Source organism: Hyperolius riggenbachi, chromosome 3 (genome assembly GCF_040937935.1).
Source record: "Hyperolius riggenbachi isolate aHypRig1 chromosome 3, aHypRig1.pri, whole genome shotgun sequence".
Lineage (NCBI taxonomy): Eukaryota > Metazoa > Chordata > Amphibia > Anura > Hyperoliidae > Hyperolius > Hyperolius riggenbachi.
Genome location: NC_090648.1, coordinates 90,516,307 through 90,532,247, shown reverse-complemented (window position 1 = coordinate 90,532,247; position 15,941 = coordinate 90,516,307). Strand labels below are relative to the sequence as shown.

Below are 15,941 nucleotides of genomic sequence, written 5' to 3'. Positions count from 1 at the left end.
TGTGGGAGGAAACCGGAGTGCCCGGAGGAAACCCACACATACACAGGGAGAACATACAAACTCCTTGCAGATATTGACCTGGCTGGGATTCTCATTAATCTACATTAATCAGCATGTGCACACACTCATATACCATGCTTTGCTCAGTCATGCATGCACGGAGATAGACTGCAATGAAACCAGAAGGCAGAATGGCACATGGAGAGGAGGCAGGGCTAGCAAAGACCAGTGCATATTTAATTAAAGTCTATGCCAGCACACACAGACTCACAGCAGGCAAGCTCTGTGCTCCATGAGTCAGGCAAAAGCAGCAGAGCAGGCTGAGATACTGAAAAAGATCAGCTGAATGTAGAGCTGATGCTTCCCCCTACAGCCTGCTGCGCTGAATCCCATGACTCCCTCAGCTTCATGGTAGGACCGGCCCTTATTCACACTGGGGTTTTTTATACCCAGTAAAACCGGATTGCAATGCAACGGAGGGCAAACATTACTTGCATGATACATTGCATACAGTGTAGCATTCAGTTCTTGGAAAATATGCCTCTATGCAACTGTAAACGTGTTGTCTGGTACGGCACAGCATGCCTCACTTCATTCCAAGGGAGTATTTCCATCGCACCGCACTGCTAACGCACCGATGTAACCCTACTACCAATACAGTATAAATGCATTTCATTTAGTTTGTGATCACATTGCACCGCATGTCACTGTGAATGTAGCCATAAAGGGGTCTTTTGCAGCTGCACATATTCTTGTACTGCTTCTAACACAGTTCGAATGTTGACCATGATGACAGCAGCAGCTTCTTTTCTGTTAGCTCAATACAGTATCAGGAAGTGACATATTCCATATTCCACAACTTCGTATCTCTTCCTGACAGGACGGCACCCGGCACTACATGAAGTCTGTGTCTCCCGGTGATAATGTGCACAGTCTTCTCAGCATCCTGGATGTCCTCACAGTGAGTTGCATCACAAAGTTGTGGATTGTTCTGTGGACTGTTTTTTGTGATGCAGAAAGGATTCCACAAAGTGAAAAGAACATGAAAAACTTTATCAGCATCGCTGTGGTGAAAGCAATGCGTATCCTGGCTCTGTGAGGTCAGATGCCAGATCCCAGAATTATGTAGATGAGTATCCAATCAGCTCTTGTCCTTCCCAGTTCTCACCACAGTGTTTACAATCTGATCAGGTGTCTCACTTAAAGGCTTGTACATACGTGCAACTTTTCCACATGATCAACTTGACGGCATGACCTACCGCACAACCAAGCTATTGTACGACTTATTTTTTCGCGCACCAACTGAACGACCAACTCATTTGCATACTGCGCACACAGTGCAACGAGACACTGCACGATATGGCTGCATTTGAAACAAGTACAAGTTTTTCAAACACCTTGTACACATGTGGCCAACTGCACAATATCAGCCCAACAGTCATGTGAGTTGGTCTGCCAGTTGGATTGGGGCAAACCGCCTATTATCAGTTGCCCGTCTAGTCGTTTGTCAGGCATTCACACACCCAGTTGCACGTGTGTACGAGCCTTTACAGTTACTGCAGTCAGCAAATTTCCCTCACAGCAGTGTCTGCTATAAGGTTTGTTTTAAAGTCATATATAGAATTATGGGGTGTTTAGCCATAAACACACAGCTCAATCACCCTTGGGCAGTGTTGCTTGCCAATTCTGCCAAAGTCATTTTTGCAACAAAAATGCTATTTTCGATTTCGAGAAAATATTCGAGAAAATACATTGTAATTTTGCAATATTGTCAAAGAAAACACATTTTTCTTTCCAGTGCGAACAGTAAAAACCTGAAAACCGTAGTGTGAAAATTCAAAAAAATTAAAAAAAAATGATTTTCAATGACATTTTTGCTCATAAGTCGAATCTTACTTTGGAATGTTTTGCTCATCTCATCACTGCCCTTGGGGCTATTATCTGGCCAAATGATATGTGAAGATTCAAGGTAATGGGATCTGTATACCTTTTCAAAGATAAGCCCAGTTTTCTGTGTGATGAACTGAAACTGACACAAGTAAATGACATTCATCATGATATATTTTATAATTTGAAATTTGTGTCACATGACCATGATCCTTTCCATAATTTTCTGTCAGGCTTATCTGGCTTTGCTGTCGGGTAATCCGATTGATGCAGATGCATGGACCAATAGGAAGCCTTAGCGATAATGTCAAATAAACTGTTGTTTGAATCCCAGTCAGTGTGTGATGTAGACTGCAGCAAGTATGGATTGGGGGCTGCATTCTACAGTCAAACCAAGAGAAGGACAGAAGACAGAGGAACGACAGTGGAGCCGAGAGGTTTGGCAGTTGAGTGTGGTGGGTTAAAGGGGGTAGATAAGGGCATTGTTCTAGCAGCAGTCTCTGAGCCTGCGCACAATTTTTCCTCGAAAAGGAGCAATGGTGATCATGTGGCCATCGCTGTTTACAACAAAATTGACATTGTAAACTAGCTGAATTGGGTGTTGGTTCACTTTGTAGGACAAGATCCCCAAACTTTGATTGGCCCAATAGGCTGCCTGTCACTTGACAGGCAGCCTCTTGGACCAAATTGCGGGGATCTCGTCCTACAAAGTCACTGGACCTGACAGGGTCCAGAGTGGGACAATTGAAGCAGCCGTTTGTTTTGGAGTAGAGTGAGTAAGTAAGTAATGCATGCTACAGCAGTAGCGTGCCCGTTTTGAAAATTGTATTTGCGCTGCCACACTAAGCTGTGCTGCTTGATCTTTTTAGCTTATTGAATCAACCCCTACTGAGCCAGATGTAGCCATCAAAGCCATAGGTTCCCTACCGCTGTTATAAAGGATATGTGTAGGCTCTTGCACTACAGTATGATTGCTAGTCTAGTGAGAGGAGGAGGAGGCTATCTGGTTAATAACATGTTTGAATGGACAGTGGCTTTAAATATTTCTTCTAAATCTTTCATTAATGCCTAATACGTCCAGCAGGTGGTGTCCTCCTTTCCTGTCCCTGAATGAAAAAAAACCCCTCACTTGGTAGCAGAATATAAAATCTGTACCAGTGAAGTCTGTTGACTTATAACCATTAGATAAGGAGAGTGCAATATTAATTTCCCTGTAGGAGTATTCTCCATGTTATTGCACCATTGATTTATGGGGTGAGCAGGTTTCTTCACTGCCTTCTTGATATTCAAATTCCAATTTTGCGTATTCTTCGCAGGGTCACCAGAGGCCCTACCGCACGGTAACGGCGAAGGCGGTGGAGAAAAGCACGGTGCTACGCCTTCCTGTTGAGGCATTCTCTGATGTCTTCCGGTCCTATCCCCAAAGTCTACTACGTACTGTCCAGGTCAGTAGCTACATTTGTGCCCTACATCCTGAATGTACATTGAACCTTCATTGACTGCATTTATTCAGTTAGTGACTGCACAGTAGTTCAGAAACAGGAAATAAGTGCTGCACATTTTTATAAGCATAATATTACTACCAATCCTTTTATTTCTCTCTCTCTCCAGATCATAGCTCTTCGTCTTCAAAGAGTCACCTTCCTGGCTCTTCACCACTACTTAGGCCTGACAATTGAACTCTTCCAGCATGTAAGACCCATCGGCTATTAGCCTTAAAGAAGATATGGGGAGGGGAGGTTTGTGTGGCTAAGATAACACTAAGAAGCAGAGGATTCTGGGAGAATAAAATGGTAACAATGTTCTCTTCATGCAGGAGCTTCAGGCTGAATCAGCTCCTACTCATTCTGTCCGTCCACGTCTCTCAAGGAGTATAACCCATGATGAAGGTATGACTGGCCGCACTCATACATGGTCAGAGTAATAAAAATTAGGTGCCCCCTATCGGAAGACACTTGGGAGCCATTATGAATTGCAACTATAGTGTGAAATTTGGGCACCAGTGGTGAAATTGCAGCGGGGGTCGGTTAAGGTTGGGTGTGGGGGGCAGGGCGGTTAAGGTTCGGCATGTAGGAGAGTGTTTTTAAGGATTAGACATAGGGGGACGGTTACGGTTAGGCATGGGGGGAGTGGTTTTAAGAGTTAGGAATGGGGGGGGGGGGGGGGGGGGCGGTTAAGGTTAGGCATCAGTAATTCAGGGTTATGCGTGAAAATAGTGTTAGGTTAAGTTGAAGTAAAATACCAATATTATCCTCTATAATAATAGGCAACTGTCCCTACGTAGCAGGGACAGTTGTCTCAGTGTAGCTGGGTCCATGCTTTTTGCTATTGCGCATGTGCGCAGCACGGACCCAGCCACACACAGGGAGGACGAGAGGGACGCAGCACGGCGGGCGGCCAGGTGTTCGGCGGGTGCGTACGCGCGCGACGGGAGGGAGCATGCATGTGCGCGGCAGGCGCGCAGAGACAGACCTAGCCCGTTTTTAAACGGGCTAAGGTCACTAGTTTACCAATATTTTACTATGTAAATTTATAATTAAAAAAAAAAAGTATATTTGTAAATTTTACTGATATTCTAGAAGCCTTTTTTCTCTGGTTGAACTCGATGGACGTATGTCTTTTTTCAACCCAAGAAACTATGTAACTACAGTATAATAACTATAGTTTACACTTGGCCTATTTATAACTATACTGTCCAGTGTCCAAGACCGCTCTCCTCAAAACCAAACTTCTGACTTCACACTAAGGTGCACTTTCTCATGGCAAGGAAGCATTACATGGCTATTACAGGCTAAGTTCAGGTAGTTTGTGTAGGTTGCTCTGTTCATATAGATCTGTCTTTAAAATCAATCTAAGCCTGGCTTTAACTTTTTTTTAAAGGACACCGGAGGCAAAAAAAAACTAATGAAATAAACAATTGTATCTATCTTCCTTCTCCAAAAAATGACTTTTTACGATATTCCACAGTTTTATTTTATGTTTAAATTTATTTGAATGCATTTTGACATTTATATAGATGTTAAGACAGCATTCAGGCTTAGACAATACAAGAGAAGATACAAAACATTTACAGTATATCACACTTTTCTACTGGCAGACTGCAAGCCACTAGGGCGCGCTCTATAGACAGTAGCAGTGTTAGTGAATCTTGCCCAAGATCTCTGACTGAATAGGTGCTGGCCTATTGAGCAGGAAGAGTCGAAATTCGAACCCTGGTTGCCTGTGTCAGAGGCTGTGCCCTTTACCAGTACACTATGCAGCTCCTATCCAGGCCTACAGATAAATCATCCTTCCAGTCCAATGTTATACCCAGGCTGGATGTGGCAGACTATAGATTTAGATCTCAATGTCATAAGCATTGACCCTTCATCACTTATCTTTCCTGGCAGGAAATGAATCAGGGGTTTCTAGATCTTCACCCACAAGACGGAGACCCCCGCCTCTTGGAAGCTGTAAATCTTCACCATTAGGAAAGACAGGTGGCTTTTTTTTATTATCAATAAACAATTTCTGTAGCATTGTGACATGTAAGTGCTTGCTATAGTGGGGGCAACTGGCTGAGTGTAATGTGGGTGCGGGATATTGGGGGTGTGGCTGTGGATGCAGGAGTGGTGGGAGGTCACTGTGGGTGATGCTGGGGATGTGAGAAGTGCCGCTAGGATAGGAAGAGCTCATTGTGGTGGCTGAGGGAGGTAGGGGTCAGTGTGGGTACTGGGGTAAGGGAAGGTCACTGTGGGTGCTGGGTGAGGTAGGGGTCAGTGTGGGTGCTGGGGTAAGGGAAGGTCAGTGTGGGTGCTGGGTGAGGTAGAGGTCAGTGTGGGTGCTGTGTGAGGTAGAGGTCAGTGTGGGTGCTGGGTGAGGTAGAGGTCAGTGTGGGTGCTGGGTGAGGTAGAGGTCAGTGTGGGTGCTGGGTGAGGTACGGGTCAGTGTGGGTGCTGGGTGAGGTAGAGGTCAGTGTGGGTGCTGGGTGAGGTAGGGGTCAGTGTGGGTGCTGGGTGAGGTAGGGGTCAGTGTGGGTGCTGGGTGAGGTAGAGGTCAGTGTGGGTGCTGGGTGAGGTAGGGGTCAGTGTGGGTGCTGGGGTAAGGGAAGGTCAGTGTGGGTGCTGGGTGAGGTAGAGGTCAGTGTGGGTGCTGGGTGAGGTAGAGGTCAGTGTGGGTGCTGGGTGAGGTAGAGGTCAGTGTGAGTGCTGGGTGAGGTAGAGGTCAGTGTGGGTGCTGGGTGAGGTAGGGGTCAGTGTGGGTGCTGGGTGAGGTAGAGGTCAGTGTTGGTGCTGGGTGAGGTAGAGGTCAGTGTGGGTGCTGGGTGAGGTAGAGGTCAGTGTGGGTGCTGGGTGAGGTAGGGGTCAGTGTGGGTGCTGGGTGAGGTAGAGGTAAGTGTGGGTGCTGGGTGAGGTAGGGGTCAGTGTGGGTGCTGGGGTAAGGGAAGGTCAGTGTGGGTGCTGGGTGAGGTAGAGGTCAGTGTGGGTGCTGAGGGAGAAGTCACTGTGGGTGCAGGGTGTTGGTAGAGGTCACTATAGGTGCTGCTGGGGGGGAGATCCCTGGGGGAGCTGCTGGGGACAGGTGGGGTGCCGCTAGGGGAGAAAAATTTCACTGTGGGTGCTGGGGGTGGGAGAGCTCACTGTAGATGCTCGGGGAGGGAGAAGGTCACAGTGGGTGCAGCTGTCAGGGAGACACCATCTTACTTGCACCCACACAACTGATGGAATGGCCACACTAGGATTCCTGCCCGGAGCCTCTTCACTTTAAAGTGTCCTAGGCAGGGAGAGGGCAGAGCTTCCCACATGCAGTGGGCGGAGCTTATAACATCTGGGGTGGCAGAGCTTCCTTTGTGCAGCCAAAGCTTCATTTTCAGCTGAGACAATCACAAATGATTGTTTTACCTGAGGAAACTGTCTGTATATAGCTCTATGTCTGCGGTAGGAGTTAAAGGACCACTATCGCAAAGAATGAAGTTTACAATGCACGCATATGCATACGCATAAAATGTACTCTTGTTCCAAAGTCAAATGCACTATAAATGCATTTTATCCTATGTTGCTGTCACTTACAATAGATTGTAAAAATCAGACAGAATGGATAGGTTTCGGACTAGTTCATCTCCTCATAAGGGATTCTCAGGGTTTTCTTTATTTTTCAAGGACAACTGTAGTGAGAGATATATGGAGGCTGCCATATTTATTTACTTTTTAGCAATACCAGTTACCTGGCTATCCAGCTTATCCTCTGCCCCTAATCCTTTTAGCCACAGACCCTGAACAAGCATGCAGCAGATCAGGTGTTTCTGCCATTATTGTCAGACCTGACAATATTACAGTAGCTGCATGCTTTTCTTTGGTGTTATTCAAGACACTACTGCAGCCAAATAGATCAGCAGGGCGGCCAGGCAACTTTTATTGCTTAAAAGGAAATAAATATGGCAGGCGCCATATGCCTCTTGCTACAGTTGTCCTTTAACCTTCCTGGCGGTAAGCCCGAGCTGAGCTCGGGCTATGCTGCCGGAAGGCACCGCTCAGGCCCCGCTGGGCCGATTTGCATAATTTTTTTTTTGCTGCACGCAGCTAGCACTTTGCTAGCTGCGTGCAGTGCCCGATCGCCGCCGCTACCCGCCGATCCGCCGCTATCCGTCGCGCCGCAGCCGCCCCCCCCCCCAGACCCCGTGCGCTGCCTGGCCAATCAGTGCCAGGCAGCTCTATGGGGTGGATAGGAATCCCCTTTGACGTCACGACGTCGATGACGTCGGTGACGTCATCCCGCCCCGTCGCCATGGGGGAAGCCCTCCAGGAGATCCTGTTCTTTGTACAGGATCTCCTGATCGCCGATCGCCGGCGGCGATCGGAGGGGCTGGGGGGATGCCGCTGAGCAGCGGCTATCATGTAGCGAGACTTTGTCTCGCTACATGAAAAAAAAAAAAAATTAAAAAAAAAGATTTGCTGCCCCCTGGCGATTTTTTAGCAAACCGCCAGGAGGGTTAAAAGCACTTTCTGAATGGCATTTGCTTAGTCCAACTGCCAAAATAGAGTGCAAGCGAGAAGGGAGGGTGGCTGGCATCTTTGTATAGATCTTTTCCAAGGAATGCTTTTGTAAAGGAAATGCTTAGATACCCACATGAGGATTTGGACTAGTCAGATATCAAATGCTTACTGTAAGCAAAAGCAACATGGGAGAAAAGTAAGAAAATGTACCGTATGTGCTCGAGCATAAGCTGACCCGAGTATAAGCCGACCCCCCCCAACCTTTACCAAAAAAAAAAAAACCTGGAAAAATGTTTGACCCGAGTATAAGCTGAGGGTGGCAAAAGCACAACTACATCACCACTCAGCCATGGCCGGCAACACAACCATATGCTTTGGACCGTGCACCCTGCTCTTAGAAAAGCAGCATACATTCAGCAGGATTAAGGATTCTCTCCACTCAGTAGACACTGTCCCTGTCGAGATGAGGTTAGCTGGGACCTCCCATGGAAATGTCAAGTGTGTTGTCTCCCTCAAATGATGCACCACTGTGCATATAGTGGGGGCACTGTGCGGGTTACTCAAAGAGTAGTGACTCAAGTATAAGCCAAGACCCCCACTTTTAGACAACTTTTTTGGCCCCAAAATTAGGCTTATACTTGAGTATATACACTGTACTTTTTATGTACACGTATTTTAAATTTTAGTTAGTGGTCCTTTAAAGTTGTCAATGGGTCTTAAAAAATGACAAGCTCAGACAATGCCAATCTTATCTCCTTTTGTGTTCAGGGTTCTGGAGGTCTCTGGATTGTGAGTTAGAGCTGAGCCGAGCAGGACAGAGTCCTATGTCGCCCTCAGATACAGTAAGTAGCACTTCTTCCCAGGTAGCTCTTGCAAATGGTATAGATAATGATACGACTCATTTCACTTGCACTTTCATTGTGTTTTCTTGGTGTTCGGTTAATCCACTTGTATTCCATTTAGGGTACATTACTCTGGGAGTCTGAGGAAAACATGCAGAGGGTGCTGGAGAACGGCAAGAAACAGCTGGCCAAACTGATGAACTTGGATGTATGTGATGTCCAAATGATGAATTTATTTAATGCTCTTTTCAGTCGTAAGTTGTAACCCAAATTGTCGATCTTCTAGGATCCTTTATTACTGGACAACAGGGTGACCCTACATCATGTAAAGGCCGAAACACTTATTGCCCAGAAGGGTGACCATGTGAGTAAAAAAAACTAAAAAAAGAGGAAGAGCTTGTTCTATTTTCCCATTCCCTACCTCCTGTCCCATAATACACCTCAACTCTAGTATCTCACAGTCTAGCAAGTTTGTGAATGTGTATAAAGGAAAAGTTACTTTTTGTCAATAGCTGTTATGGCATCTTCTTTAAAGGGAACCAGAGACGAGGGGATCCTTAAAAATAAAAAAAAAAATGTATCCATACCTGGTGCTTCCTCCAGCCCCATAAGCCTGGATCTCTCCCACGCCGCCATCCTCCACCTTCCTCCGCTGCCTCTATCGCAGGTACCGGGTCCCGTCACTTTCCGCCGGACGTGACCAGTTGTACGCATGCACAGGGGCTCTCTCTGGCTTTGTACGTATGCGACTGCGCAGTACGGAGGGAGCGCACTGCGCTTGCATCGACTGGCTCAACTGGCTGAAATTACAGGACCCGGTACCGGCGGACAGAGGCAGCGGAGGATGGCGGCGTGGGAGCGATCCAGGCTTATGGAGCTGGTGAAAGCCCCAGGTATGTATAAATCTATTTATTCTTCATCTATAGTTCTCTTTAAAGAACCTCTGTCGCAAAAATCTTAAAATTTATAATATATGTAAACATATACAATTAAGAAGTGCGTTTCTTCCAGAGTAAAATGAGCCATAAATGACTTTTCTCTTATGTTGCTGTTACTTACAGTAGGTAGTAGAAATCTGACAGAACCGACAGGTTTTGGACTAGCCCATCTCCTCAGAGGGGGTTCACAGGGATTTCTTTATTTTCAAAATGCACTTATTGAATGGCAGTTGCTCCGTCCAACTGCCAAAAAAATGTACGGTGAGCAGCGAGGCTGGCCAGCATCTTTGTATAGATTTTTTTCAGGGAATGTCTTTATAAAGAATAAAAGCCATGCTGAGAATCCCCTATGGAGAGATGGACTATCCCAAAACCTGTCGGTAATGTCAGATTTCTACTATCTACTGCAAGTGACAGCAACATAGGAGAAAAGTAATTTATTGCTCATTTTACTCAGACAGAAACGTACTTCTTATTTGCATGTGTTTTAAATTGTAAGATTTTCACGACAGTTCCTCTTTAAGTTGAAACATGCTGAACTCTTTAGTCATGTTTTTCAACTTTTACAGGCTACTGTCAAAAGCGAGTGCCCAAACATCAGATGTCAATGCGGGCGCGCTTCAGTCATCACCTGTGGCGTGAATCCTGGTGTCCGGAGAGGGCACAATCAGAGTCCAGAGGAGGTGCCCAGAAGGAGCACAGATGCAGCGACACAGCAACAGTAGCGGATTCTGTGGCCAGCCCAACTTTATCTCAGGGTTAATGCTTCTTGCTGCGCCTTTTTTTTACCCTGAGACAGAGTTAGGCTTAAAGCGGATCCGAGATGAAAGACTAACTATAACAAGTAACTTGTCTATGTATGTTATCTAAAGTTTAGATAGTTTACACAACAAATATAGCTGCAAACAGTTTTAATAGTATATGATTATTTCTTCCTGTGATACAATGACAGCAGCCATGTTGTTTGTAAACATTACAGAGGCAGGCTTATCTGCATCTGGAGCAAAAAACCTAATCCCCCCTCCTCCTCCCCCCCCCCCTCTGCCTCTGAAATCTCTGGCTAGAAATACCTCCCCCTCCTCCTGCCCAGACTGAGCTCCCATGAGCCTTTGCTACTGCCAAGGCTCTCTGAAGAAAACTGTGGGCGGGGCTTGTTTAGTTTATAGGGAATTAGAGTATTAAAACAAAAACAAAAAAGTATTGGCTTGAGCAATGCCCTATAAACAATAGGAAAGGAACTCAATTATGCAATGAGTAAAATTTCATCTCGGATCCACTTTAATGCTCAGGAGCTTAATAAATCAGGGACAGCTTATAAATATTTAAAAAGCTGTCGCTGTTGGGCCTGCATGAGGTTGCAATCACATAACTTGTAACTTACCAAATTTTCAGCAAACCTCACTATTTTCTATGTTCCAATGTGAGGCTTCAGTGTTTTAGAGCAGTGGATGAGAAAGCTTCTCTCTTATACCATCATTTGCCTATACACAGTGCAGCAGTATACACACACTCCACTCACACTCCTCGGAGCGTTCTGGTATCCCCTGTTTAAAAAATAAAAAGTGTGCACCAATCAGAAAAGACTAAAAAAAGAGAAAGATCTTCTTGCTGGAGATCTTGTTATATGTAACGATCCTTTTAAGTGCCACAGAGAGGGAAACATGTTTTTTTAAGAGATAAGGAATATCACCCTATGGAACTGGGCAATTTTATGGAAAAGTGGATATTTTGACATTAACCACTTAATGACAACCTGACAGCTTCTTAATGGCTCCAGGACGTTTTTATAAGTCAAACAGTGCTGCTGCCGCTGTGCGCGTTCCCACACGTGCACCTGCATTCCCATGCGTGTGCACTTGAGATTAGTGAGAAAAAAAAAACCATAGAAAAAAATACACCTTTAATTCCAAATAATATATTGTCACCATACTTTGTACTAGGGACATAATTAACCACTTAAGGACTGCCTAACGCCGATAGGCGTCAGCGGGTTTAAGTGGTTGTTACACATGTCAGTTCACGGAGACTGTCTCCGTGAACAGTGTGCGAGCCGCCGATCGCGGCTCGCACGCCTAATGTAAATACACGGGGACGAAATCCCCGCTGTTTACATCAATACGACGCTGCTGCTGCAGCGCCGTAAGGCAGATCGGCGATCCCCGGCCTCTGATTGGCCGGGGATCGCCATCATTTGATAGGCTGAAGCCTATCCTACATTGCACAGGACCGATATCCGTCCTGCGCAGCATAACGAGGGAGAGGTAGGTAAGGGGAAGGAGGAGGGAGCGCCAAACGCTGCGGAGTGGGGCTTTGAAGAGCCCCCGCTCGGCCACACGGAGCGGCGGCGATCAGACCCCCCCCCCCCCAGCAGGTCATCCCCCTGGGGGGGGGAGTCTGATCGCCCTGCTTGCTCACGATCTGCGCTGCGGGCTGGAGAGCCCACGCAGCGCAGATCACACAGAACAGCCCCGGTCCTTAAGTGGTTAAAATCTTATGATAACCAGGTCAAATAGGCAGATAAAATGTGTGGGTTTTATGTGCAGTGGCAGTGTTTATATTAAAACTATAGGGGATGAAATTGGAGAAATAGTGTATGTTTTTCATTTTTTCAAATATCAACCCCAAAAAGCCTAATTGGTGGTGAAAAAAACAAGATATAGATCATTTCATTGTGATTAGTAGTGATTAAGCTATTGGCAAATGAAAGGGATGAGCACTGAAAGGTGAAAATCACTCTTGTCCGTTAGGGTAAAGGCCCATACACACGTCAGGTTTTTCTGAACGACCCGTCGTTTGAACGTTCCGTCGTTCAGTCGTTCGCACGTCAAATCCGACGTGTGTACAGACTATCGTTCGGGTGATAAGACTAGTTTCCCTGGAAACCAGTCTTATCACGCGAACGATAGTCCGTACACACGTCTGATTCCGCGTGCGAACGACTGAACGACGGGACGTTCAAACGACCCGTCGTTCAGAAAAATCCGACGTGTGTATGGGCCTTTAAAACCACTGTGTGGTGAAGTGGTTAATGAAAGAAGGACTTTTTTGAATGAGATTTTGTTGCATATGCAGAGGGAATCTTTTTACCAATATTTTCTCTTTTTTTAGTCTTTTTTGATTGGTGCACACTTTTTCTTTTTATCAAACAGGGGATACCAGAACGCTCCGAGGAGTGTGAGTGGAGTGTGTGTATACTTTTGCACAGTGTATAGGCAAATGATGGCATAAGAGAGGAGCTTTCTCATCCTTTTTAATGGATACGTATAAAAATCAAAATAAAGTTTATACAATTTTAAATTCCAGCGCTCCTCATCATCATTTTTTTCCAGTTATCTGTCTTGGGAGGGTAGGGGGTAGTCCCATCTATAGAGGTAGCAGCAAGACACCAAACAGCAGCGCCTAATCAGCTCTTCTCACTATATAGTTAATCAGCTCTGCTGAGACACTAATTACCTCACCTGTGCATGTCTGTGGTATTCTGCAAAACATGCACTGTTGGTGGGCCTTGAAGACAGGTTTGGGGAACTCTGTTTTAGAGTACCACCTAACAGTAGACATTTCTTTAAAAAATAAAGTCTGGGTTTACTGCATCACATATGATATCCCAACAGGAGATGCTTGAAGGTCTATGGAGACCCCTTTAGTAAATCAAGCTCTATGACTTTCTGTTTTGAGCAACAAGAACAGTTTTTTCCTTTGGATACTTTTTATAAATAGGAATAATAGGTCCATAGTTCCATGCAGCGCAAATATTCAGGAGCTTTATTTTTCATCTCAGGATGTTGGGCTGCACTTTGTGCTCTCCGGTCGTCTTCATGTCTATCAGGGAGTGACAGGAAGAGAGGATTCCTGTATCTTTGTGACTGCCCCGGGTGAAATGATTGGACAGCTGACGGTCCTCACCGGGGAACCTCTGATCTTCACTGTCAGAGCTGTGCAAGACAGTTCCTTCCTCTGTCTGAGCCGCACTCACTTTTACCAGTAAGTCTTTCTGATGGTCTATATTGTCTTTGATGCACCCAGAGCCGGGACAAGGTCCTCCAGCACCCAAGGCTGAGACACCAAAGTGCACCCCCCGCCTCCCACCCCAACCGTCAACACACTGATTGCTATTAGAGTAAGAGGCCCCCAACACCTTAATCTGTAGTTATCTGGCTTGCAGTCCCTTCTATCTATTCCCTTTTCTTATTTCTTTTTGCTTTAAACACAATATGGGGATGATAGCTGAGCGAGTTGTGCGCCCCCTCCTACACTGCGCTCTGAGGCTGGAGCCACTCTTGCCTCTGCCTTGGCCCAGCGCTGGTTGCACCTTGATATGTGTTAGTGGATAAATAAATCCATGCAAGGTCAGATTTATACTTTTTACGCTCCTCGGCCAACTGTCTTGCAGCTTCCCTTGTGCAGCACCCGCCTCGTATTCCTTGTGCAGCCCCCTCTTCCATGTCTAACTTTCATATATATAGCAGCCTCCTTCAGTTCTATACAGGCCCCGTGGACAGCAGCTGCCTATTTCCATGTGGTGCTCCTTATTTGCAACCTTTGTATTCCATTTGTAGCATCTTCTTCCATATGCAGCAATCCCTCTTCCATGTCCAGCCGCCCCTTAGCCTGCTGCTATCCAAGGCCCAGGACTTTGCGGCCTTTCCAGAAATCCGTCCCTGTATCTATGGATTTATAATATAGCACAACTGTGACATTTTTTTTAAATTGTTCCCTCCAGGAATCTCCACTGTCCACACTACAGCTAGGGCACTTCCTGATTATGTAAGGATAGTCACAGCAGGGTTACAAGGCCCCTGCTAATGTGTGTGAAAGTATCAAAACCAGTTCATAGCACATGCGCTTTTTTGTGTGTGTGTGTGTGTGTGCGCGCAGGAATAAAGTTACATGAAAAAGTACCACAGTAATCAAAGTATAAAAAATGGAATTCTCTTTGGGTTGTAATTCTAAAAAGGGAGCAATTGTGTAAAGGAGGTGGATAATTGGCTGTGTAATTTTCATAGCCTTTTAAGGTTACCAGATAATTATTACTATTTTTTTTTTTACATAGTGCCAACATCACCCATAGTGCTGTATGTCAGGAACTGGCCCCGTGGCAAGCCTGCAGATATGGTTCCCGACTGCAGGTTTGACCAGATCGAGAGGGAAGCAGCCTTATTCAAGCTACAACGAGGCTGTCGCCCCTCAAAGCACTTCTCACTGCCACCACTAGCTGCTGCTAGACACTTCCACGATTCCCACTCTGCTGTCGAGTGATCTGCACGCAGTCCGCGTTTTTGTATTTGGGTCAGCTTTGCGCTTAGGCCAAACATGGGAACGCCACACACACAATACTATCGTACAAAAGCAAGGCACAATCAGGCACTGAACTTTGTAACGCAAGTTACACTGCAGACTCTCTCTAGGCTATGAGCGTTGGCTTAGTACAGCAGAAGTCAAACTTATTAAATAAAGGTTTAATATTCCAATAAAAAAGTGGAACGATGCAGAAAATAATATATACAAAAGATTTACAAAAACAAAGTAAAAATTACAAAGGATAAAAGTTACAAAGATACACAAGACAGTTTGCATAAAATAAAATGGGGGATAAACGTTACCAGCATATAGATCTGAGCGTAGTTGCGAGGAGAATGCAGTTCTGGTCAGGAACCAGGATTGCCCTAGCGTGTTGCTATCTCCAAAGAACTACAACTCCAAATCTTCCTAGCTAATGTTTTATAGCAAAATTTGTGGCTCGGGGCCACTCAAATGTCCAGATCCAGGAATAATCCAATTTCCTCAGGTGTGACAGCACAGAACGCCTGTCATATCCTCTCTGGCTGTGACACACAACTTCACAAGTTTTTCCTGTCCCACTTTTGATCTTTGCTGACTTCAAACACTCAAACACTTCCAGCCCAATATTCAGACCACAGGTAAAATTGTATCTTAACACACATCAAAAGGACTTCCCTACTCCAGGTGACAGGTGACAATTTGATTTCAGCAGGCTGTCATATGTAAATTCCAGAGTTTCCTGTTAGCCTTTGAAGTTCCCAGACTCAGTTGGTCCGGATTTGTATATTGAGACAATGGGGCTGTCTGCATATACACAGAGTTCAAAAGCCATGCAGACCGACAACAATATAAAAGAAGAATCCGTGTGGAGAAGGAATTCTCCACAGGCTTTCTCTTGTGGGTGCCACCCACCTTTGTAAGTAGCACTCACTTGGTTCCTTTTTCCAAGTTCTGTAAATACTAAACTATAGGAACAGGAAACACTAGGGGAGGTCCCTGCCCCTTGAGCTTACAGCCTAGAG

At 45.6% G+C, this 15,941-nt stretch overlaps 1 protein-coding gene across 5 annotated transcripts in view; it reads left to right on the top strand.

Moving 5' to 3' along the window:
* LOC137562822 (patatin-like phospholipase domain-containing protein 6) overlaps positions 1-15,941 on the top strand; it is a 119,779-nt gene that overhangs the window by 42,753 nt on the left and 61,085 nt on the right. For all 5 annotated transcript variants that reach the window (XM_068274551.1, XM_068274552.1, XM_068274554.1 and 2 more), the window contains 9 exons: positions 881-961; positions 3,204-3,332; positions 3,499-3,579; positions 3,704-3,776; positions 5,277-5,366; positions 8,628-8,701; positions 8,823-8,909; positions 8,988-9,065; positions 13,418-13,620. In XM_068274551.1, the coding sequence (XP_068130652.1) occupies positions 881-961; positions 3,204-3,332; positions 3,499-3,579; positions 3,704-3,776; positions 5,277-5,366; positions 8,628-8,701; positions 8,823-8,909; positions 8,988-9,065; positions 13,418-13,620 (896 nt within the window). The remainder of the gene's footprint in view (positions 1-880; positions 962-3,203; positions 3,333-3,498; positions 3,580-3,703; positions 3,777-5,276; positions 5,367-8,627; positions 8,702-8,822; positions 8,910-8,987; positions 9,066-13,417; positions 13,621-15,941) is intronic.